Source organism: Contarinia nasturtii, unplaced genomic scaffold (genome assembly GCF_009176525.2).
Source record: "Contarinia nasturtii isolate CC-2019 unplaced genomic scaffold, AAFC_CNas_1.1 Cnas_scaffold_2489, whole genome shotgun sequence".
In the NCBI taxonomy this organism is placed as follows: domain Eukaryota; kingdom Metazoa; phylum Arthropoda; class Insecta; order Diptera; family Cecidomyiidae; genus Contarinia; species Contarinia nasturtii.
This window is the reverse complement of record NW_022199810.1, coordinates 105,946-128,605: the sequence shown is the minus strand read 5'-3', so window position 1 is coordinate 128,605 and position 22,660 is coordinate 105,946. Positions and strand designations below refer to the sequence as shown.

The 22,660-nt window shown below is 32.6% G+C and overlaps 4 protein-coding genes and 1 long non-coding RNA gene across 6 annotated transcripts in view; 3 read left to right on the top strand and 2 right to left on the bottom strand.

Moving 5' to 3' along the window:
* Nucleotides 1-3,608: 3,608 nt before the first annotated feature.
* LOC116348492 lies at nucleotides 3,609-5,267 on the top strand. The gene has a single exon (XM_031779515.1). It carries the CDS (start codon nucleotides 3,757-3,759, stop codon nucleotides 5,236-5,238), a length of 1,482 nt encoding a protein of 493 aa, XP_031635375.1. The 5' UTR covers nucleotides 3,609-3,756; the 3' UTR covers nucleotides 5,239-5,267.
* A 37-nt stretch (nucleotides 5,268-5,304) lies between these two features.
* On the top strand, nucleotides 5,305-7,324 carry LOC116348493. Its single transcript, XR_004201818.1, has 2 exons — nucleotides 5,305-6,132; nucleotides 6,208-7,324. It is a non-coding gene; the product is annotated as an uncharacterized LOC116348493 (long non-coding RNA).
* A 1,133-nt stretch (nucleotides 7,325-8,457) lies between these two features.
* LOC116348523 (facilitated trehalose transporter Tret1-like) lies at nucleotides 8,458-11,800 on the bottom strand. 2 transcript variants are annotated; one of them, XM_031779550.1, is made up of 5 exons: nucleotides 11,598-11,800; nucleotides 10,793-10,854; nucleotides 10,330-10,401; nucleotides 9,136-10,200; nucleotides 8,458-8,945 (listed from the first exon to the last, which is right to left on the bottom strand). In XM_031779550.1, the coding sequence occupies exons 3-5, from the start codon at nucleotides 10,397-10,399 to the stop codon at nucleotides 8,647-8,649; spliced, it is 1,434 nt and encodes a 477-aa protein (XP_031635410.1). In that variant the 5' UTR covers nucleotides 10,400-10,401; nucleotides 10,793-10,854; nucleotides 11,598-11,800; the 3' UTR covers nucleotides 8,458-8,646. The 2 variants fall into 2 exon arrangements, with proteins under 2 accessions (XP_031635410.1, XP_031635409.1); XM_031779549.1 differs by lacking the exon at nucleotides 10,793-10,854.
* Nucleotides 11,801-16,797: 4,997 nt separating this feature from the next.
* LOC116348519 (G-protein coupled receptor Mth2-like) lies at nucleotides 16,798-21,693 on the top strand. The gene is made up of 9 exons (XM_031779545.1): nucleotides 16,798-16,918; nucleotides 18,427-18,958; nucleotides 19,012-19,165; nucleotides 19,929-20,196; nucleotides 20,257-20,426; nucleotides 20,484-20,640; nucleotides 20,700-20,744; nucleotides 20,817-20,957; nucleotides 21,373-21,693. Exons 1-9 carry the CDS (start codon nucleotides 16,914-16,916, stop codon nucleotides 21,479-21,481), a joined length of 1,581 nt encoding a protein of 526 aa, XP_031635405.1. The 5' UTR covers nucleotides 16,798-16,913; the 3' UTR covers nucleotides 21,482-21,693.
* Nucleotides 21,694-22,264: 571 nt separating this feature from the next.
* Nucleotides 22,265-22,660, bottom strand: part of LOC116348522 (lipase member H-like) — a 6,682-nt gene continuing 6,286 nt past the window's right edge. Inside the window, exons 8-9 of the mRNA XM_031779548.1 lie at nucleotides 22,646-22,654; nucleotides 22,265-22,587 (exon numbers count right to left, since the gene is read on the bottom strand). Of these exons, the coding sequence (XP_031635408.1) occupies nucleotides 22,346-22,587; nucleotides 22,646-22,654 (251 nt within the window). The 3' untranslated portion in view covers nucleotides 22,265-22,345. The remainder of the gene's footprint in view (nucleotides 22,588-22,645; nucleotides 22,655-22,660) is intronic.

Sequence of the window (22,660 nt, the reverse complement as noted above, 5' to 3'; positions counted from 1 at the left end):
GGAGATTGTCAATTTCAAATCGATCATTTTTCACGTAATAGTCTCACTGTGTTGTAATAGACATAAGACAGTATCTAGTTGAAATTCATTAGTAATGCGAACTCATGAGAGTACAATCGAAAATGTTGCCACCAATAGAAATAACTGTCAATAAAATAAATGCGGTAATCAGCCTTTCATTTTTGATAAGTACCGCTCAAGAACCAATATCATAATTTGAAAGAAATGCGTCCTTTTTATAAAAAGAAACCTTAAAAAAACAATGAACTTTATTCTGTTGAATATCATTTTTTGCCACTCATTGAAAATTACAACTGTACTTTGAGTCTCAATAATAATGAATTCAGATCACCAAACCATTCTTTTTATAAATATGTCATTGTTTACAATGGTTTGTTTCTGCTGAAAAAATATTACTATAAAAATATAAACAAATGCACCGAGACGGTAAGTATCCTGCTAAATGAGTATTTGTAAAAAGAAGAATGCTTAATTACCGTTATTTACATAAACAGTCACTGTGAATAAAGGCGGCCATATCCTTCGTTATTTGTTTTTTACAGCAAATGTATTTTTTTTAATTAATGAAAAGATGGTGATGTACCATTTATCACATTCTATACTTCTAACATAAAAACAAAGTGGTCGAAAATGAAAAGTAGCGTTACACATGGAACCAATGTTAAAAAAATATTCAATAGCAAGAGGAAGAGAGATCTTTAACCTTTCAACGAGACTATCATAAAAGTGACAAATAAAATTTTCTTCATTTCTTCTTTGGGGCTTATTGCTTTGGGAATTTGCATGCAAAAAAATTTTTTCTCACTGTTCCGCTTTTTTTTAATGTGGGAAATATATTTTTGAGTTGTTTTTTTGGACTTTGGAGATGAGCGAGTTTGCGGAGGCTAGTTGTAATGCAGGTATATGGTCATTGACCATTGTCCATTCATCTTGAGACGGTAAAAAGGGATAATACCATAAGGGTAATAAAAGCATGCTTTTATGATCCTCTTCATTTGGAGTGGTCGGGAATTTTATTCAAATTTTTTTGTGTCTGAGTGCATTTGGTTTTTCATTCAATACAATGTGACCATTTCCCAATTAGGCACGGTTGAAACAAGTAAAGCTATTGAATGGCACTTCCTGTTGTTGAATACATGAATGTGTGAAAGGGATTACTAATTATAACACACCATTACACTTGTCTGTGAGACATAGTTTTGCCAATATGAATGAATTTTTTGAATTTTCGAAGAAAACAGTGATCCAACGATTTTATATTCAGTTACATCTGAAAAGTCAAACTCATAGCACGAGTATTTTCTCTCGAACGAACCAATATTCAAAATTAAAGGTGTTGCTCTGTTTTTCATCATTTGTACGGAAGTTACTCTGAATCAAGTGAAAAGATTCTTTAAATAACTGAAATTTTGGAATTTATATTAATTATTGCACGCGATTCTACTTTTCGCCAAATCAAGAGAGTTAATCAAGTGAAACTCAAAAAAATTCAATTAAAACTATCAAAAAGAAAAGTTCCATTAAAAAAATGGCCGAATACGAAGCAGTCTGGATGTTTATGGAACAAACAAAAATCACCGATGTCAATCTCGATTGTCTCGAGTATTTGCTAAACTATTTGGATCTGGATGATTTGTTGAATGTGGCCCAATCGAATAAATACCTCAAAACGGCCGTCGATTTAACGTTTTCCAGCCGATACAGCAAGAAATTGGTGCGAATCGGTGCCGGCGGTGAGATTTTGTATAAAAAGCGTTTCCAGCAGATCGATGACAATTTGTTGATTGGTGATGAAAAAACATCATTTGAAATGATTCGTTTATTTGGACATCGCATTTCTCGGCTAGAAATCGTTCGAAATTCGTATCTTTGTAAAAATTTCCGTCATTTGATCGGTCACATGAATCAATATTGTGCAAACTCTTTGATTGAACTTACTATTCAAGGTGTTGAAAGTGAATCATGGTTATCATTTAACCGGCCATTTAACAATGTCAAGAAACTCACCATCGAACTAAAGAATTCTTGTAATTGGACACAAAATTACTTGAAGCGTTTCTTTCCAAATGTTATCTCCTTGAAAATTCTGAACTTCAGTACTTGGACTACCAATTTTAAATGCATCGAAAATAATTTCGCCAAACTAGAGCATTTGGAAATCGGCGAAAAGGGTGTGACAGCCGCCAAAATTCGCAAAGAAAATTTATATTACGCTCTACGATTGAATCCACAACTGAAAAGTTTCAAATTGCATTGTGATTTTGATGGGAAATTCTTTCACAACGTCGAAGATTTGTTGCAGAATTTGGACGATTTAATGATGACATCGGAACATGAAGAATTTTATGGATATGATAATCTGGCGGAACTGTTTAAGAATGTTGAAAAAATTGACCGTTACTGCAATTGTCCATTGAAAAATATTCCAATTGATGGTCGACGTGATCGAGAGAAACAGTCGACACGATCAGATGAACATAAATACAGCATGCTGTCCAACTATTCAGATCCATTCATTTTTTCAACAAGATTTTAAGGAAGATTATATCATTGGCATGTGAAGAATGAAATAAATGGTGATTGACTCTGGAAAATAAGTGAATCATTGATAAAAATTTCAAGTGTTTACTCAAACACTTCCCTTTGGACCGAAAACCATTGGCAAAGCAACTGACGGATAGACACCAATAAACTAACCAATAAAGGGGAAATGGAGCAAAAACAATGTGGCTTCGATCAATATTAATTCTAATTTCAATATATATAAGAAAGTCAACCTTAAGAATTTAACGCATCAAAACCACTCTAAATGAGTGAGCCATTTTTACCTATAATAATACGCGTTAATTTCATTTGTTTCCAGTTACATACAATGTATTTTAGAGTTAAGGTGAATTGTGTGCAAAAATCTTTGATTCTGTTTTGAATGCAAAGGTTGTCAGCATCAAACAAATTCTCTTTACAAAATAAAAATTTAAAATCAAACAAAAAAAGTTTTCTTTCATTTTGCCCTGGAACGTAGCATGTTGGATAAATGCGACCTTTTCATTCTTAAACGTATTTGACAGTCTCAATGTATGCGTTGTGATTAAGTAGCACCTGTGCATAAGAGAACTGCTCCATTTATAGGCTGTTGACTGCTTTCAAAGTGTTAATGTGTGCAAACGTGAATATATTCAAAACTGAGAAAAATATAATAGTCTGAATAATAATACCAATTTCTCAATAATACAAACATAATTCACCCATTTCTACTAACAGCACCGCTGTGTGTTTGCTTCCTTATCAAAAACGAGTGAAGCATGCAGCTCGTAGTGGCATTGAATGCGAGAATGAAACACATAATGAAGAACATAAGCAGCTACACTGCTCTTTTAAGAGCTTCTCCGTGAGGTATTCATATGAATACACGACACACTGTGATCGCTATTATGATTCGTGAGTCTTATAATTCGTGAGTTTTGAATGTAGTGAATGTCTATACAAGAAATAAAGATCAATACATGGTTATAAATGACGTAAAACATATACTTACAAATGACAATGTTGTTTTACACAATCTGTATACGTTGAGAACGCTCTAATCATTCTTTGACAGCCACATTAAATTGCCTTCAATTTCGCTGTATATTCAATCGAACAGTTTGATATTTTACATTCCAAATACTTAAAAATAGTTTTTGTGAAAAAAAAAAAATATTTAAAAAAAGAAAACAATAAACAAAAGTTGGTATAATGGCACTACAAGAACCATCATCATCAAAGCGTAAGCGAGAGAAAAGTGAATCTGAAACGACCGAAAATAAAGTGCAAAGGAGTAAATTTGTATTGGATGTGACTGAAAAATTGTATTTAGATAAAAATACCGCCGACTTTTATTTTATATGTGGACCAGACCGTGTAGTTGTTCCGGCGCATAAGTGTATTTTGGCCAAAGGCAGTGATGTATTTTATGCAATGATTTATGGCGGAAAACTTGAAGAGAATGAAAATTCAAACGATAAAACTATTAACGAAAATGACATTGAATTAAAAAATGATAAAATAAAAATTGAATTAACGGAATCACCCGAAGCCCTAAAGGATTTTTTGCAATTCTTTTATAAGGACAAAGTGAAATTAAACGTTGAACATATAACCGAAGTTATGGGTTTGTCACATAAGTACTTAATGAATGAGTGCTTGGATATGTGTGGCAAGTTTTGGAGTGAAAATTTGACCATTGAAGATTTTTGCTGGGCTTATCATTGGGCAATTCATTACAACTTCGATAAATTGAAAATATTTTGCGAACGAAAAATTAGCATGTGCACCAAATCAGTTTTCGAAACAGAAAGTTTTTTAACAAGTGAATTTGTTGTTTTAAAACATATATTGGAATTGGAATCAATTTCGTGCAACGAAATATCTGTACTAAAAGCATGTTTAGAATGGGCCCATAATGCGTGCAGAAAACGTAAATTGGATGGTAGCAAGACGGAAAATTTACTAACTTGTTTGGAAGATTCACTCTATAAAATCCGCTTCGGTTCAATTGATCATTTTGATTTCATAGCGATTATTGACAAGTACCCCGGTCTTATTGCTAATCTTGAAGATTATGAAAGTGTTCATCGCTTATTATCAGGAAATTTTTCGAAACCTGGTAAATTTAATCCAAGTCCAAGGTCACAGAAGATATTCAAATGGAATGATCAACAAATTTTATACGGTTCAATACCACTTAATGATAATCCAAAAAAGGATCTCACGAGTCATTTGATAATTTTATCGTCAAATCGACCTGTGCTTTTTGGAGGATTTTACTGCGCAAGAATTTCATCAAATCAACAATTATTGTTTAACCTTTCATCACAGTCATTTCAGACGCAGAAATTCCAGACACTTGTCAAACAATCCAGGCGCATTGAAATTCAAAGCATCGAAGTAATTATTTCAGAAGAATCCACCAAAGAGTCAAGAAATATACATTCTCAATCTCATCTTCTTTCTTCGAATTCAGAAACATTTTTTGATATAAGAAGCACACCAATTATTATTCATCCAAATTACAAATATTCTATTGAGCTTAAGACATATTCAAATAATCTTTATCATTTCGCATACAATATAAGTTCAAATATGAAATTGAATGAAAAAATTACCATTCGAACTGATAAAGAGGAAGGAAAACCGGCTTACACATTTATTTCTTCATTTGTCTTTAACCCGTTGTAATTGAATACGTTTGAAAAAAGTAACATGTATGCATGAGTTTATTCTTTAAGAAGAAAAATAATATAACTTGTTTTGCATTTACGTAGAGTTGCTTTCCTTCCAAATTAGAAAAATTTCAATAATAATGATTTTTCCATACTTTGAATGAATAAAATTCGACATCAGTCTTGGTAAGTGTCTAAATTGTAGCTATTTAATTTAGATTCTTCAATAAATATAAGAAAAAAGAAGACTATTCAGTGTGTGTGTTTTCTTTTACTAAAGAACAATTTTTTCCCGTTCTAAACTAATTGAAGAAAGATACACTCAATACGCTGTGCATAATATCAATTCATATTCCATTTATTCACTCTATTGAAGATCCCAAAAAGTAAAAAGAAATGACCGAAGGAACGAAAAACGAAGAGAATATAGAAATGCGATACATTTGCCACACACGTTTTCTTCGGAAATCCAAGTGTGCAAAGCATGAAATCAGTGTGTATATGTATTCAAATGCTTAACACAAGCAGAGAGAACAAACATATGCGCTGAGACATCAAATTCAAATACATTTGAGCATGCCGGTCAACTCAAATCATATTATACTTATCACCAACACACACACACGGATACACACTATTTTGTGGTATATCCTCTATGATGTCACTTGCTTTTGTTTATTTTGAACACTTCATTCTTGAGCACCGTGCCTTTGCATCGTGAGTTAAACGCAATTCATTGCTGTCATTCTTTAACCTTTTTGCTGTCGTCTGTAAAATAAATTCTTTTCAAAGTTTTCGATAAAAATACAAAAAATTATAAAACATCCCGAAAAAATTAAATTGAATTTTTCGTGATCATTCACTACGTGGTTTGAAGTCAATTTTGTGCGCAAAAAATCTTGACGTTAATGTAAGTTGTGTGTGTTGTTTTTTCCTTCCACCATTTTTTTTTTTAAATGTTTTGATTTTTTTCTTGTGTTGTTAGTGGTTGTGAACATGCCGATCTATGTTGATTATGGCTATAGCCATGGCGACTATTACGACGATGATTCCAGCGAAGACGATGGAAATTCTTTCATCGATTGTACACATTGTGATGCACAGGTGCTAAGACGAAACTATGGCCGGCATTTGAATAACGTTCATAAATGTTCTTATTGCGATAATTACATGCCGAAGAATGCACTTGATGCACACATTCAACGTAAGCATACCGTCACATGCAAGTACTGTCCCGCCGAAATGCTGGTCGATGAAATTGAACAACACGAAAGTACACATTATACCAAATGCAAATTTTGCTCCTGCAACATCGTTGGTGATATCAATTTACACCATCGCCAAAGTCATCCGATGGAAGCCACGGTCGGCATGATTCAACTACAAAAAGTTACCGATGATTATTTCAATACATTGATTGCCCAAAATCGCATTTATTCTAAAAATGGACATATTTTTATCAAGTACTAGTAAACGAGGGACCCTTCCATTCAAAAGTACGTGATCCATAAAGAAGGCAGCTTTCATCGAAAAGATTCAAATTTGATTAGTTTTAAATTTAAATTAAGTAATTAATTCAAACTCAAATTTTCATTGATGTTTTTGGATAAAATTTAACCTTCATCGCAAAATTCAATTTAAAATATAAGACTTTTTATATTAGATTCAGTTTTGTAAGAGTTTATTGATACCTCTCAATACCTCTTTAGTTGGTAATACCTAAGTGTAGGAGGTGGCAGTATATTATTGTGGGAAATTCAATGATCATCAACAATTCATAGAAAAAACACACACTGGCGTGTCATTCGTTTGAAAATAAGCGTTGAATATATATGCATTACACATTTTACACAACATAATATTCTTCACAACGAAACGAAGAAGAGAAGAAAAAGCAAAATGACGCCACAGAAAACCAAACATAATTTTGCTTCGTTTGCGTTTCTGTGTGATTTACATTAAACATGATAAGACTGTGTGTCTGCCTGAATACAATACTGCCTGTTAGAGTAGTTTTGATAAATTTAAGCTTATATTTGGAAAAAAACTCATGCGAAGGAATTTGAAATAAAACTTGAATTACTCGAAATTCTTTCGTTGTCGATTTTGTGTTTTTTTGTTAAATTATGAAGTTCCAGATTCCAGTGAAATGAATTTTTATTTATTTTCATAAAAATATGAACACCAACAGCAACTTGAAACGATTAAAACAATTGAAGAGACCTTATCGCTATAGTACTTGATATGGAATGTGGCAAAATGTAGTTGATATTGAAGCTATGTTTACATTTAGTGAATCGTAATTTGCCGTATGACTAATGTAAGTTATCGTTTATGACACATGAAAGGTTTGTTTTGGTTCTTTATTTATTCCTTAATAAATCTTTCATCAGGCTGGATTGGCATCTATTATTGGCATCAGAGAAGTGAGTAATTATACCGTATAAGCTTTGAAGTTCCGCACCAGAATAAAAAAAAACACGTTCAAGTACCTGCATGACTAGTAGGCACTGCTTCCACTATGTCTGGGTTTGATTGGAACCAAGCAAGAATTTCAAACAAAATGTTCAATTGAAAATTTGTTTTTCAAAATTACGAATTTCTCATAAAATTCCATTTTCGAAACAAAAGTTAAAGTTTAAACCTTTTTTATATATTTGAATCGATTTTCTTTATCAATCCAACATTTCCGTCAAAGATTGTTGAAAAACAAAAAAAGGCGTTGGACTTCAGCATTTTTTCTCTTCTCTTTTTACTTTTATACCTTACTTTGTAGCTGGGTCGTATGGAGGATGGTTATTACTCAGTTTTGATGAGCAAAAATGATGCGCATATCAAGCAATAAAGTCGCATTAAATCGACACTTTATTTTAGTTCAACATTCTCAGCAGTTCACCAAATGAAGCAGTAAAAACCACAGTTATCAACTTTCCACAGAGTTACTAATGCTCTCTTATCAGAGATAATGCTTTCTTTTATTAATGGCAATGTTCTCATTTTCGGATCAAATTAATCCACTCAAAAAAAATGTCATTTTATCAAAAATTGTACACTCACTCAATAATAACAATAATTCAAAACCAGGTTTATTCAACCATAATAATAGGATTCATAGATACGCATCATAAAAGTTAGATATTGTAAGTTCTTCCTGAACGCTTTAATCCAACGTCAATTAACGCATCGAACGATGCGAAAAATGAAAGTCACATTGAGTTTTTGTTTAAAATTGAGTTTTTATTTTTTTATTTCACAGCTCATAAAATTAAAATACAAAATACATTTTTCTACTGTTTACAATCACATATGGCAAATAGACCTAAATAAAAAAAGATTTATTGCTCTCGCTTCAAATAACAACTATGAACGATATATGAACGAATATGAAAACAATTAGATAAGAAAAAAATTCCAACTTAAATCATTAGAATTTTGTTTGAACGGTGATTTCGTTGACTTTTTCACCTTCAAGCATTCTTTGAATTTCAGTCAACGTTTTTCCTTTCGTCTCCGGCACAAAGAAGTATACGAACAATATGCTCATAAAAGAGAATCCGGAGAAGATCCAAAACGTTTGTCCGATTCCGAATTGATCGCTCATCGCGCTGAATGTTGATGTCACTATAAAGGCGACCATCCAATTGACGGCACCAGCCAATGAACCAGCAACTCCTTTGATATCATTTGCAAATAATTCACCCATCATTATCCAAGGAATTGGACCTGTTGGCAATTGAAGAAACAATTTGGAAAAATGCACGTAAGTAAGGATCGATTGTAAATTCACAATGTAATAAGAAACGACGAAGACCGTAAAAAACGTCTATCGTATTCCGTTGATTCAACGGCTCCTTTTATCAACGACAAATGTTGACGGTATAAAACTGTTTGCGAAAAAATAAATGAAAATTACCAATGCCAATAGAGAAGAGAATAATATAGGAGCACACTGCAACAATAGGTAGCCATCCAATATCAGCGACACTATCAACATTCTGATCTCTCATATAGAAATAAATGCCCAGCGTAAATGTGGAAAGTGTCAGTACAATTGTTGATGGCAACAACAGCAATCGACGTCCCAATTTATCGACAATCATCGACGATATAAATACTGTGATCACTTGCATCACACCAAAAATGATGGTTGACAAACTAGCGTCGATGCTCGAACCGGTCGAAGCAAAAATTTCGGTTGTATAAAAAATGATCGCATTAATACCGCTCGCTTGTTGGAAGAACATTAGGCCCCAACTGATGAAAATTGCTTTCAGTGTGGAACGACGTGACAAAGCTGCTACAAAAGATACCTTGTTCCTTTTTTCGGATTCATTTTGTGCTTGCAACTCATCTAATTCACGGGTATAGTCATACGCATCACCACGTAGCCATTTCAATGAAGATATGGCAGCTGATGTTTTAGCCTTTGAAACCAAATACGCTGGCGATTCGGGTATAAAAACAAAAATAATACCGAAAATAATGGGCAGCGAACCACACATCAAATTCAATGTAAATGCGGTAGTTTGAGAGCCAATGATGTATGGAAAGAGAACACCAACTACCATCATCAATTGAAAATAGGTTCCAAGCGTTCCACGAATGCTCGCTTCGGATATTTCACTGGTATATGTTGGTGCACTGATACAAAACGCACCACCCGAAATACCGAGCAGGAAGCGACCCACATCAAGCATCGCCAAATTCGATGCAAATGTAACCAGGATCCAGCCAACGGTGAAGGGAATTACAAGCAACAACATTGTCAGCTTGCGGCCAACTGCTTGAAGAATCGTACCTATGAATAGGCATACTACTGCTGCACCAAGCGTTACGAGTGATCCAATCCACGCAAAATCTTGCGATGTTATTTCAAAATCATACTCGGGCTGGAAATCGGTGGATGTATTCACCAATAAACTTTTCACCGGTGATGACCATCCCAAGGTTGTACCAGCTGCAAATGCACCAGTTGTTGCTAATGAATTGAATGAAGGTGATTTAATATCGGATGCAGTATTTTCTTTGTCTTTTTTTTTGAGTCTAAATCTAACTTTTGAACATGAATTTGGAGTATCTTGATATATATATATTATTTATGATTTACCAGCAAGTGCCGCTATATACTGCGTTTTTGTTTTACTGGCCTTTGAATTGCTTGCATCATAGTCTACCATCGCTACGAAGAAAATTATAAATTATTCAATTTCATCAAATAATAAGGAATTTTGTGGATAAATTTGAACTAAAACGGAATTTTTTTGATTTTGAAATTCAAAGAATGAAAGAGAAAACTAAAATGCCAAAAGTGGTTTTTTAACCGAATTTTCTCTATTGAATCGTAGTATCAACAAAGGCAATTGCTTCTTTATTTAAAAATTGTATTCTCTCTATCATATTTGTATTAACGAATAACATTAGTTGCCTACACGTAAAGTATTTTATTTGCCGTTTTCCACATTGAGTTCTCAAAAAAGGTTTTCTTAAAGAATTTTATGACCAAGTCATCCATTAATAATTAACTACACAGATTTTGATCCTTAAAAAACAATCCAAAGTAGACTGTTTACCTGCAAACAGCGATTTCTTTGTCCACGATGCTGTTAACGTTTATACTTCCAGAACAGGTAATCTTGATTAGTAATGAAGTAATGAATCATTACATTATTTTGACGAAGGACTTTTTTTAATATTTTTCAACTCTTCTTTAAACAACTGAAAATGGCCATAGAGAGGAATTGATGATGATTTTATATTGAAATGATTCTTGTACAAAAATTAATCTTCTTTTAAAGTTTTAATACAAGTTTTTTTTTCATTATCAATATCCGATATCAATAAGTTACAAGTTTCTAATATCAATAATTTTTGCCAATTTTCAATTTTTTGGTTAAAAAACAAATTTTTGAGGTATTAATGTTTTGAATTTGTAAATTTGAGTGTAGTTTTTAAAAATGTAAAAATGATTGAAAAGAGTCGATTCATAAATATACACAGATTCTTTGAAAAACGTCAGAAATGTATATCGATCGAAAAGTGAACTATTCTCGTTCATTGGCGGAAAAAATGTGGATTTATTTTCTCAGATTATGAAATAATATTTCAGAAATATTTTTGCACATAGATCCATTTGAGCCATAAGACTTTAGATATTGGTGAGATATTTTCAGCCGAATTTAAGCAGACTCAAAAAGAAAAAAATGGAGACAGATCTATAACGTGACCAGAAAATGGTAAATTCTTGAAAAGAAATTTTTTTGCGCTTTTCCTGGGTCCTCAGCTTGATGGAGAATTTGTGTGAAAATGTCTCTGTGCAATGTTACTTTTATAAATCCCAAAGAACGTTTAAGTTTCCAAAGACATTGAAAAGCTCACCTTGAATTATTCACTTTAATCTTTTGTCACAACAAGTTTAGTCTATTATTAATTTGCTGATTTATCAAAATTGGCAATAAATTTAATTAAATCAAAATTAGCATTGAAGCGCTACTAAATACAAGATTTATTTCAATGATTCAAATAAATTATTTGAAGAAAAAAAAATGAAAAAACACCTCAAATATTAAATGCGATTCACGTCGAAGTTTTGTTACAAATGGAGTAGTAATCATTCTTTGATCTAATTTCAACTCGCTCGACTAGGATACGGTGTGCAAGATGTAATTCTATCTTTATTGTCAAATTTTATTATTATTTACTGTCATTTCATTTCATTTTTGCATATTTACCGTCGCTTTTAGTAAATCACAAACGATTCCATAATGATAAATCTTATCAATGATCTAAAGGGGGAATTTTTCCTCCTAATAAAGCAAATGACGTGATAAAAATGCCGTATTTTTTTATTAGTAACATAATTTCAATTTATTAGCCATCAATTTAAACACCATTAACCACACACCTCTTGGAGAATTCCATAAATGTTTAAATCGCTCAAAAACAGTTTAAATTACCCACTAAATTGTGTGTTCATTACATCTCTAATAAAATGACAAGCCTTCTTTTGAATCGTACGGTACTTTTGATGGTGACGCTACGCTGTTGTTAACACATTTTTATTGACAATAAAATTTTGTGAACGGTAACAATAATTTGTTGACAGAGTACAGGCCTTTGTAGATAATAGATATATCATGTTTGATATTCGACCTTGAAATGCCACGGTTTCTTCCATTGAAAACTTTTATAGGAAGTGAAGTTTGTATCAGAAAAGAAGCCATAAGAAAACCATAGATTTATTGCCTAAAACGATAAAAAATAAAATTCACATATAGTTGGCGCTGCATTCTATGCAAACTTGTTTTCCGTTGTAACGGACTAAGTGGAAAGTATACGCTTATTACATAGAATGTAGCGCCTACTAAACGTGAATTTTATTTTTTTATCATTTTGGGCAGTAATCTTATCGCTTTTTTCATGGAAATGAATTTTTTTTCAATAATCGATGAGATTAGGAGTCTGTGTTGAATGTTGTTGTTAGAAGGTGAGAATAACATATGAATTTTTATTAAAATTGACAACGTTACTTATCTTTATTTTATTATCTTATTTTTCATGAGTCCAAATGTATTTAATTTTATGACCTTACCATAATATGTGCAAGGCTGTGCAAAATCAATTTGTTTTGAATACTAAACTGAATCGAATAACTGTTGAGATATAACAGAGTCACCGTACTTACTTCATATAATTTTTCATGTACTCCAGTACTGAATACAATAATGAGAAAGAAAAGATCCCACACCTCTGTGGTTTCTATAAAAGCTCTGCATTTCAAAGAAAATCGGGGATGTTTTCGCACGTAGGATCGTGACAGTTAATACAATTTTGTAAAAAATCGATGTGTTTGATCATCAAACTTTGATGCATGCAAAATCGTTTGTAATATGGAACACTTTAAACATAGATCATGCAATCGATTCTTTTCCGTCTTATTTTCTTTTGTGCTTTGAGACATCAAGCCTCAATCTTACATCTGTGACTTAAAAAGTGTTAGTGCATTCCGGTTAATCTTACTCTACACGGGTTTATTTTCGAAGTATAAAATAAATAAATAAATGCCAACATTGCAAAAGAAAGAGAAAATGATCTGGAAAAGTATATTCGTGATAGTTCATTAAGCGCTACCATCGGAATGATTCGTTTGGATACGATTAAAGGCGCCGAATTCAATCTTTTAGTTAATCATTACTACACATTGTTGAAATCAAGCATGAATATTGAATAACACGAATACCTAATGGTTCTTATCGTATAATATCACATTTTATTTGTGAAATGTAAAATTCTCAATAAAGATTTTTGATTCTGTTTTATTCCTTTGCTTTTATTACATATTGTTAGTTTTCTTTGCACGAAAATAATGAACACACCACTGCCGGTTACGACTATTATTATGTCATAAAAATCGCTCCTACTCCATTTGCCTCCACGTAAGAAGAAAAATCCGTGGTTTATATTGTTGTTTGTTGAATCGCAATTTCATTTTTTATCTTTTTGTTTGGATCAATTCGAACCCCAAAACAAATCGATACAAATGAGAAATGAATGTTTATTTCGATGAAAAATACAAAATCACGTCAGTGAATCGACTCAATTCATTTCATTCGAACGGAAAAATGACTTTGTCTCTTTTGACTCCGAATATTTCAAATTTTCACAGTTTGGCACTTTTCATTTGCCATTTATTCATTGACGGTCAATTTCGTTCCGGCCACATCATCTACGATTCAAATGGTTTCGAAATCACGCCATTGCTCAACGAAATTCAATCAATTTGTACTCGATCAACTCCATGGATTTTGACTGACGTCACCAAAGAGCCAATTCAATTACCATGGAAGCCAGCCGAAAGCACCGATCACATTCTTCAATTGATTTTCGTTGACGCTGACAAGGTGCCCGAGAACATCCATGATAATAAGGGATTTTTCACATTTTATCGACTTTTCGTCTCTTCGTCATTCGAAAATGTGAGTTTTGCAGAGAATCAAATAACATCAAGAAAGAGCCTCGACCCAATTTCTCTGCATCTACACTACAATTCAAATGAAGATTCAATAGTTGTGTATTTAATCGAAACCCAAAACAAAATTCAACAACAGAAAATTGAAGTAATTTATGCCCACAGTCAAGAAAGTCAATTTCAATATAAAAACTTGTTCAAATCGACATTCGAAACATATGCATATGATTGGCAGATTGCAATTAACTACAAGTCCACAGGAGCGTGCAATTATAGCGATAAAATTCTAAATAAGTTCAAATTTCGACTGGGTTTGCCATTCATTTTAAGTTTTTTCACATCACAATTGAACGGATCTTACATAAACCTTGTAAGTGCGAGTTGTGAAAATCCATCCGTTCAATGGATCCATCAAAATGTTCGTAACAAACCCAGTGCATTTTACAAAGAATTATCGGTATACGAACCGATTGACAACGTGAATAGGTAATAGTTTGCATTAAATGTTCCACAGATATAAAATTCAAGGTTGACTTTTTTTAGGACACACCAGCAATCGCATATTTTAAATCTTAACATGCAACAAATAAATGGAATTAAAGCAGATATTCCACTCTATCCATATCTATCTACTGAAGTGAAAGTGATGCTTGTTTATGGAGTCGGTGAAAACCGTAACCATCGCGTGATGTACACAGAACCCGGTTCGTCAGTGGAATTTTTATTCCAGGGATGTTTTTTGTGGGCAGCGGCCGTTCTTTGCTATGTCCGTCGCAGGAATCGTCTTCGACGAAACGGTTACATTTCATCCTTTATTGATATCGTGAGCGCAGTTTTCACTGGGCAGAATTTGCGACTTCAAAACACTTTCGAGAGATGGTTTTTGCATTTTTTAATGATTTCTGGCTTTTTCCTCGTGGCCATTGGTGTTCAGGCCACCTTATTCCCAAAGTTGTTAATTTCTGATGGGAAAATTAAGACACTTCAACAGTTGGTCAAAATGAATCTTCAAATTGACATCAGTGATAGATTGAAGAAAGAATTTTTTGAGGAATACCTAAGGTTCACTGTTTGAGCTTTTTAGAAGCAATTCATATAATTAACACAGATCAATTGAACCCATTTGCAGGCAAAAAGAAGAGAAATTCCAGAGTGTCTTGATAACAGAACCCATCGAGATAATGCTTAAAAATAAAAGTGCATTTGCATTTATTTACATTATGAGCGTGGAAAAAATTGTTGTTCAAATAGTGAAGGATGCCAATCGAAAATTTGATATTTTGGAAGAAACCTTAGGTATGGTCGTCTATTTAGATCTTTTCTTTCAATATGAATTTAATTCTCGATTTATTTTAGGTTCTCTACCTTTGACATTTCAATTGGGGACCAATGACAATGGATATGTTCCAGAGCGAATAAAGCGCGAAATAGACAAAACAACAAATTCAATGATAGAAAGTGGACTGTACCGATTTTATAAGTCTTTTGCAGCATTTCACACTGAAATACATGAAAACAAAGAAAACAGCAATGAAGACGAAAATGATATAGCTTCAATAGAAGAATATTTCATCAATCTGTTAATCATGTTTTTGATACTTTCGGGAATATCTTTTACCGTTTTTATCACTGAAATCATTGTCTATCAAGTTAACAAAGGGCTACGTCGTGGGCAATAGTCCGTTTGCCCGTGTATAATTATCTAAAAGCCACTGAAATTTTTGAAATCGGCTTCACTGTGTATAATTGTATTTTTTCGCTTTTTGAAAACGCACATTTGCATTTATATAAACAGTTTTAATAGATTTTGGTTTTTGAAGTTGAAGTTTTTGAATGTTAAAAGTGAGATTCATGAAACTAATAAGTTTTGAAAAATTTATGGAAAATTAAAATATCGTAAACGGTTTTTTTTTTTCAAATATGGGCAGGCAGATCTGAAATATTTTGTAGGATGTAGTCGTACTGATAAAACTTGTTATTCATCAACTGCGTCACTGAATAATATTCAGTGAATATGTATACTCTTTAGTCGGAAACCCCCCAAAAACAATTTATCAAACATTTTAATTCAAACAGATGTTCTTCGTATTGTATTATCCAAAAGATTGCTTTCATTTTTGAAGGTCATTCAGATATTTGAATATCTACAACGAAAAGAAAAACAATGTAAAGCACAATGCAAGATGGTATGATTTATATTGGAGATGGATCGGATCGGCGTCGATTCATCTACGCGACTGGTAGCATCGTATGCACATCGTTTATTTATGACGATGCGCATGTGATACTACGGCCTAGCACTTAAGTGTATGTATTATGTTTTAATAAAGACCATTCGTCATTTGAACGAGATTGAGTGTGTTTCATTTCAATATCATCTACAATATAAAATAAAAATAAAAAGATAACAATATAATAAAACATATTTCGTTATCGGTTAATTTTTCTTATTCTGTGCAGAGCAAGTGTTCTAGAAAAAGCAAAGAACAAGTGAGATTAAAATTAGTCACATTGATATGAATAAAAACTAAAAAATCAACAATGCAAATAGTACTTCTCGTATCATCTTGTGTGCATAACAAGCTTCGAGTTGTTTTACAGTAACTCATAATATTCAAAAGTTTATTCGCATTTTTTATAATCAAGAAAACATAAAGAGTGCTGGTCCAATACAATCCGGCGTTTTTTTGTTTGTTATTTCCAGTAATATCTCAACATAAAGAAGCATGTCGTAAGTTCTTCTATACATTTTCAAAGCAAATAAAAACTACATTAAATACATAAAATCGGTAGAGATATATATCTTTGTTAATAAAATGAATGAAAGAAAGAACTTCTTCTGGTATATAAGGTTAACAATATTTTTACTTCTAAAAAACCTTAAATTTTTTTGATATTTTACGCTTGATATGGAATAAGAAATGTAAATTAAATTATGTTTTTAATTTAGATGAAGATCTGTTTTTTAAGTCTGTTTAAATCTCAATATAAATTAATTTTACTAGAAAACGTTGAAAAACGTATAAAAGGAGTTACTTCCCGAATCAATCCAATATTCGAATGATTTTAATTCAAAATGTCCGAAACTGGCTTTTATCATTTCGGATCAGTTTTGTTGGCAAAATTCTTATATTTTGCAACGCATTTTGCGTGCCAAATTTCATTGTAGTCTTAGCATTTTCATCTTTTGCGATTTTTGGACATTTTGCCCCAAAATTCCGTAAAGTTCCAAACCCATTTTAAAATGGTCAGCTTTCACTATACACGCATTGAGCACCCAAGAATCGAGGGTTTCTCGCTTCGGGGACTCCGAACACTAATTCCCTATTTACGCCACTGCCTTTGTTGATTTTTTTTTTGGGCTCCCATAAAAATATCCACATTTTTGGCCATTTTTGCATGTATGTATGCATCAACAATTCATTTTATCGCAAAACTATATATCTGTCATAATGGTGCATAGTCGAAGATCACATTGGCGATTGTTTGCGAAGAACTAAATCATTTATTTTGCTAAAATATTCAAAATTTCTTTCACAAGCAATTTCTGTATTAAAATAGTTTATTTAATGATTAAATTCATTTATTGCGTCTCCTTTTCCTCTACCAAAGTTCCATCCGGATATGGTTGATACAATCGTTCTGTTGTGAATGTTTGCATGTGCTAAACGTTCTTATAAGTTAAATTTGATTTGTTTGCGAATTTTCCATTAAATAATAAAATTTATCAAAAAGAGTTTTAAAATTTGTATGAAATTAACAAGATTTTATTATGTTATTAACTCTTTTTTTGAAAATTGATAAGTACATAAGACTCATTTGATAAAATTGTACAACGATTTTTATTAAATTTATGTAAAAATAGCTTTGATTGTGTTAAAATGAGTTCATACTAAAAGGACATGATTCACATAATAAAAAGTAGATTTTTTTTTCAAGTACACTAACTTTGTCCAAAAATCTCAAAATTCAAACCATGCATTTTGATAAAAGTTGAATAGTCAACCGAGTTTTATACTAATTATTTGGACAATATTTGAAAAAAAACTAGAGGATTGTTCTTGTCTCTTTCTTTTATATTCATACATGGCGCCCATACAAAAAACTACACTTTTTTGCCATTTTTGCAAATACTTTTCAGGAGAGTGCGTCGAAAATCAATTTTATCACAAAATAAACCTCCTTCCTATTCGGCTTTCTCATGCCATTTTTTTCAAAAAATCTCATTTTTTCTTGCAGTAAAATTCGTCAAATCAAAACGATTCCATTGAACTCATATAAGAATTCGGTGAAATCGAAGGCATATCAACACATTTCTCACATCTTGTTAGCTGTGATTGTGATTGCATTATCCATTTCAAGCGTAGTCTTATGGAACGTTTTCCAAAAGCAGCCATATGATCAATTGCCGTGCCATTATTTCCATAGTGTCAATATTTCCGGTGGAATTCAACGTGAGAATGGGAGTATTACATTCGATAACATTACATATCCGAAACATTTATATGGTGAAATGGACAAAGTGATACGTTATGATGAGTTTGGAGAACCATTTTATGAAAAAGTAGCACCATATTTACGCGGATGCATTTGTAATATTACCAATTGCATGCACGCTTCTTATGTTGTTGACGGAATCAGTAAATGGGGTGACAATGCCGCAGCATATCGAGTAATAGAGCCAGATCTAAATACCGATTTTAAGTATATCTATGAAAATCCTTGCGTGAAAAATATTGAAGCCACCCCCGATGAAATCAATATAACAGATGTAAGTGCCTATTCTTTCGATTGAATTTAAATAATGAATATTGGATCTTTCAGACAGGGATTGTAATATACGACGGTATCGATTTAAATCCGGACGATTTATACCGATCGTATGATATTAACGAAGGAAATGTTACCTATTTCATTTGTTATGAAAAGGCAATCGATTACATGAAAATTGATATACGCGTTGCCGTTTTGCCATATGGTATGTGTAGTAAATTCAGATAGATCAATATTTATTAAAAATATATAAATTGGAGATTTTCTCGCGCTGGCTGACACAATGTAACTGCTCGTTTAAAGCCAATACGACTTCAGTAACGCGTATTAGAACAATTCACGCTTCGTGTATACTCGGCACATCATTGCTTCTTTACGGAATATCAGCCGTTGAGTTCACTGCGAACTGTCGTGCATGTGTTTGCTCACAGCCATACATAGTCAAAGAAAGTTCGCACAAAAGAGAATGAAACATTTACATATGGCTACTTGATGTTTTTTTACCATGTAGCAGTGAGTTCTACTGCTTATATTTGCCTAAGCAGCGAAGATGTGCCGAGTGTACACGAAGCGTGAATTCTTCTAATACGGGTAGTAAAAGTCGTATTGGCTTTAAACGAGTGCTGATTAACATTTTATAATACGTACCCACCAGTAGTGCTGTCTCATCCAGCGAAAGACAGTCTGCACCATGAGCCGAATCGAGAACACTTGAGATTCTTGTAGTGGACCCAAAGTACCAAAAAAACCAAAAACCATGTAGGTTAAAACGTAAATGAAAGTATTGAAATATGAGCTTTATTACGAAACTTTGTACGAATCGGTGTTTATTTTGGTACCATCAGTACTAGTCGCTATTTTCTCGACACTGTCAGTCATTTTTCAATATTCTTCGTTGTTTTTTGGTACTTTGGAACTTAGTCCCCTCTTGGCCTTGGCATCCATTTTCAATTCTCTCCTCCCATTAGTTATGCAGCTTTCGGTGGCATTCATCGTGGCAACAATTCTATTGTACATCTACATGCGTGATATACGTAATTTGCATGGAAAATGTATGATGTGTTATTTACTGAGTTTGGCATTTGGTTACGGTTTCATGAGTTGGTTATATATCAACGGTAATGATTATGTTGAGCCGATATATTGCAATTTCGTCGCATATTCCATGTATTTTTCATTTGAATCGGCCTTTCTCTGGTTGAATGTGATTTGTTTCGATTTATGGTGGACAATTTGGTGAGTTTACACCTTCCAAAATGAAAAGCAACATAAATAAAACCAATTTCATTAAAATAGGAACACAATTGGATTTGCATTAACTGCAAAAATGCGACTCTGCATCTATACGAGTTACACATTTACAATATCATTACTTTTGGTGTTCATCGTTTTTGAAATTGACCAAAATGAAAATATACCAGAAGAATACAAACCCCAAATGGGTGTAAATCAATGCTTTTTTGGCCGTAAGCAAACAAAAAATCGTTGATTTAAAAGAAAGTGTTTCAAATATATTTTTTTAGATGAATTTCTACCCATGTTTCTCTACTTCTATTTACCATTCTTCATTTCGACTTTGTTGAATATTGTATTTTTCATATTGGTGGCGTTCAGAATCCACCAAATCAAACACAACCTATCGAAGTTTGAAAGCAAAAAACATCAAAACCATGAAGACAAGTTAGAATTATTTCAAATCGCTGTTGACATTACCTAACACATGAATATCTATATTACAGTTTCATTTTACTCCTACGGTTGTTCATTTTGATGGGCTCGTGCTGGTGAGTTTAATTTTTCTATTGTAAGCAGTCGAAAAGTGCGTTAATAAATTAAATGATTTTTCAATTCAACAGGATTATGGAAGCGATTTCATTTTTTGTCGACCCGAAGAGCATGAGCTTCTTTGTATTTGACTTTTGGAACTGTTCCCAAGGAATTCTTATTTTTGTGAGCACATTATTCAAACAACGTGTACAAGCTAAGATCAAGAAAAGGTTTGTGAAGATTATTCAAAAGGTTTTTCGGCGATTGTTGAATTTCAGCAGAGGCTGTTTCTTAGAGCAAGATATTTGAAAGCTCCGAAGGAAGTTTTTTTTCATTTTAATATTTTGCTGCTCACTGAGGTGGAGCTTACATATACTACTCTGAGAAAAAGTCTCTGAATTACAGCGATCGACACCAATTTGGATTGATTTTGCTTTTGTTTTGAACCAAACGCACCAAGTGCAACATTCAATGGCCGGGCCATTTTGAATCATAGTTATTTCTCTGCAAAAATCACTTTAAGAACTTGCCACTTGCTCCATTTTCTTCAAAGCATAACCAAAATTTTCAATTTGAAGTTTTAATCGCCAACATTCTCTAAATCTCATCCGAATAACATATTTTGATCTCTTATTTTTCTTCCAGATTTTTCGCCAAACGACCATTACGAAATGGAAGCATCATAACGAATATCTCTCTATTGAGTGTTGATTCAACAATGAAATTTAGCCACAACACCAAAAGCGATTATTAGGAATGAAATGATATTTTCTCAGCGATCGGGAAATATTGTTGATTTTCGAAAAAGTAGATCTTTTCAAACTTCGATTTAAACCATAGTTATTATGAAAACATCACAAGTTTTATGAAATGAATTCAAGCCCTAGCGGTTTTATTCATTGCAAAATAAATTGAGTCACTAGATGAGAGTGCATTAAGTTAAGAATTGACAAGTTCAAAAATATGCCGTTTGACTGAAATGTTTGAATTTTCAAACAAAAATGTCGCTCAAACTATACATTTGAACGCTCTAGAATAAAAACAACGTTTTTTTTTAACATAGATTTGTTGTTGTAATACAACAACAATTCTATATAAAAAAATCGCCGTGTTCCGCTTTGATATAACAACCATTCTGTACGTTGTTTTTATTCTAGAGCGTTCATTTGTCGATGTTACAGTCAGACATTTCAATGTTTACAAAGTATATTTTTAATCCACATTTTAATAGACTTTAAATAAAGTTACCTTTACCATATGATTCTCTTTTTCGATTGGATCTAGAGAGATACAAAATATACATAGAATAGTTCCAATAGAATCCACTCAGAGATGTTAGTGGCACCGCTTTCCTTGTAAATGTTGCTCTTTCTCGTTCTCAAGACCTGAAACTTAGGTGCAGTACTTGAAAAATCATATGGAATAAGTGCGGTTACAAGTGAGTGGCCGCATTTCTCCAGCGCCAATAAAAGCTCTGACTCAACTACTTCAAATTATGAACAAAGAAAAACGCTTTTATTCAACAAAACAATTTTTTTGCACTTTTTTTTATTACATCATGATTTATTTAGCAAAAAACGTGAAGTGTGTGTTTCTACTACAGCTGTTTTTACTCATTTCATTTTCCAAGATGGCTAAATTTAATTAATTTTCCAGTGTGTATGTAATATGTACCATCTTTAATCGGTGTTGGGTTTGTAATTTCCAGTATAAATCCAATCGAAGTTTTATTCATATAAGCGCATGGAATTCCATTACTGAGTGTAAGTTTTTTGCTTCTCTGTATGATTAATTCGCGAAGAACTATTGCGGATTTATGATCGCACAGTATCTTATCAACAATGCCACTAGCTGCGCAGCCTAAAATTACAAATTCCATTACGCAAACGCATGATTATTTTCAATAAAACAAACTTACCCGGTTGATTTTTCC

Bases quoted from the DNA above. Each gene is read 5' to 3' on its own strand.
- LOC116348523 (XM_031779550.1), bottom strand. From the start codon at position 10,399: ATGGTAGACTATGATGCAAGCAATTCAAAGGCCAGTAAAACAAAAACG. The intron at 10,201-10,329 runs GTAAATCATAAA...TCAATTCATTAG, and splicing joins GTATATAGCGGCACTTGCTG to CAACAACTGGTGCATTTGCA. The intron at 8,946-9,135 runs GTAATTTTCATT...AATTGCCAACAG, and splicing joins TCTCTTCTCTATTGGCATTG to GTCCAATTCCTTGGATAATG.
- LOC116348492 (XM_031779515.1), top strand. From the start codon at position 3,757: ATGGCACTACAAGAACCATCATCATCAAAGCGTAAGCGAGAGAAAAGT.
- LOC116348519 (XM_031779545.1), top strand. The intron at 18,959-19,011 runs GTAAGTGCCTAT...TGGATCTTTCAG, and splicing joins ATGAAATCAATATAACAGAT to ACAGGGATTGTAATATACGA. The intron at 19,166-19,928 runs GTATGTGTAGTA...TCCTCCCATTAG, and splicing joins CGTTGCCGTTTTGCCATATG to TTATGCAGCTTTCGGTGGCA.